General features: G+C 39.8%; 1 protein-coding gene across 1 annotated transcript; it reads left to right on the plus strand.

The window, feature by feature from the left end:
- Nucleotides 1–270: 270 nt before the first annotated feature.
- LOC133754030 (coiled-coil domain-containing protein 126-like) lies at nt 271–1,288 on the plus strand. The gene has a single exon (XM_062184656.1). The coding sequence runs from the start codon at nt 612–614 to the stop codon at nt 1,032–1,034; it is 423 nt and encodes a 140-aa protein (XP_062040640.1). The 5' UTR covers nt 271–611; the 3' UTR covers nt 1,035–1,288.
- Nucleotides 1,289–2,013: the final 725 nt, after the last annotated feature.

Raw genomic sequence — 2,013 nt, forward strand, 5'->3', positions numbered from 1 at the left:
ACATTTTATTAGTACCTCATATATTTTCAATGCACTCGTGAGATTGTTTAAATTTCTGTAGAAACAATGCATTTTTCACTGTAGTTCTGTAAGCACTAACTCTTACAGCAGATAGTTGTTTCCCAGCATCCATTTCAGTATAAATGTTTTGAAAAGATTAAGTTTCCTAGCGAGGAGTACAATCTCCGTGCGCTGGGAGCCACCCTCGTCCTGACTGCCCAGCCCCGGCCTTCCTGCATCCCGGCCTCGAGAGTGCGAGACGCTGCTGACGCATCGGCTCTCGCTGAGCTGCCCCGGTTCGGGAACCCGGCGGCGGCGGCGGCGGCGTCCGTGAGGGGAAGCCCAGTGGCCAGGCAAGACACCTGCTCTGAGCTTCAGTTTCCTCATCTGAAATGTGAGGGACTGTCAGGCACTTCTCTGCGACGGCTGCTGATGGCTCACCAGGCTCTGTGGCGCTTATGGCCTCGTTCTTAAGTTTTACAGAGTTAATAGAGTGGAGACAACCTTGCTGAAGATGAAGAATATACAATATTAGAGGAAATTTTTTTCTTCTTTCTTTCCTTTTTCTTGTCTTCAGTTCCCACTTTTCAATCAAGTCTGCTTCATCAGAAATGTTTTTTACAATCTCAAGGAAAAATATGTCCCAGAAATTAAGTTTACTGTTGCTTATATTTGGACTCATTTGGGGCTTGATGTTACTGCACTATACTTTTCAACAGCCCAGACATCAGAGCAGTGTCAAGTTACGTGAACAAATACTAGACTTGAGCAAAAGATATGTTAAAGCTCTGGCAGAAGAAAATAAGAACGTGGTGGATGTCGAGAATGGTGCTTCCATGGCAGGATATGCGGATCTGAAAAGAACAATTACTGTCCTGCTGGATGACATTCTGCAACGCTTGGTGAAACTGGAGAACAAATTTGACTATATTGTTGTGAACGGCTCAGCAACCAACACGACGAAAGCTGCTGGTGGGAATTTAATTCCAGTCACCAGCAATAAAAGGGTCAATGCAAAGGGCAGCGTGAGATAGCACTTGAAGATCCCGTGGGCTGCTCCATCCACTGTGGGCTGTATCCTGTCACAGAAGCTTTGTAACCGCTTGTTAGCACAGAGTAAGACTTGACAATTAAAAGCTCTACGCGTTTCTAAGGAACATGCTGGATTCATGGAACTCTAATTCTGTATATAAAGTTTTCAGTGTTGTTAGTTTGCTCTCAGGCAAGTCTCTTCAATGCTGTATTATATCCTTAGAAGGAATTTGACAACATGGTTGATGTAGGAAGCAGATAGGTGATCTTTTCATAAATCTTGTTTTTGAGATCAAGCTGAGACAAAAACACTGAAAGACATGGATTTATTTCTGTAAAATATTTATTTAAGTATCTGACATGTTTTTCAGACCAGTTGAGAATATGGTTATTGACTCATTCTGTCATTAATAGATGTAACAATTAGACCAAGGCTATTAGAACACGTGCTTACGTCTAGTACTGTATTTTGTTACTTAGATTAGGAGCAGAAAAAGGAAATATAATGTTGAAAAGGTTTTGAAATCATGACCCAAAGAATGTCTTCACTTGCACTATCCTTCAAAATATTGAAAGTTACTTAATGTATATTTTAAAAAATTACATTTGTAAGATTATAATCTTGAAATGGGTAGCAGCCACTGTCTGAAGAGTATTAGTATTCTAAAAGTTGGGGGGATTTAATCACATTAATACAGCAATCTAATCTCATACTTAAAGTTTTCTTACTTAACATTGTGAAGAATAAGAGATATTTTTATGATGAGATTATAAATAACTAAAATATTCATGATTTTTCATATCCATGAATGCTAACTGAAAAGTTTAACTCCTTGAGTGTCTGTGCTGTCAGGAAAGCACATTTCCATGTTTGGGTGCATTTTGCTTTCATTCTGTTGGTTGGGGAGCAGGGCACTGAGATTTTAGGGAGACCAGGACTCTTGAAGACTTTATCCAGATGTATATAATAAAAGTATTTGT

Source organism: Lepus europaeus, chromosome Y, assembly GCF_033115175.1.
Source record: "Lepus europaeus isolate LE1 chromosome Y, mLepTim1.pri, whole genome shotgun sequence".
NCBI lineage: Eukaryota > Metazoa > Chordata > Mammalia > Lagomorpha > Leporidae > Lepus > Lepus europaeus.

Bases quoted from the DNA above. Each gene is read 5' to 3' on its own strand.
- LOC133754030 (XM_062184656.1), top strand. From the start codon at position 612: ATGTTTTTTACAATCTCAAGGAAAAATATGTCCCAGAAATTAAGTTTA.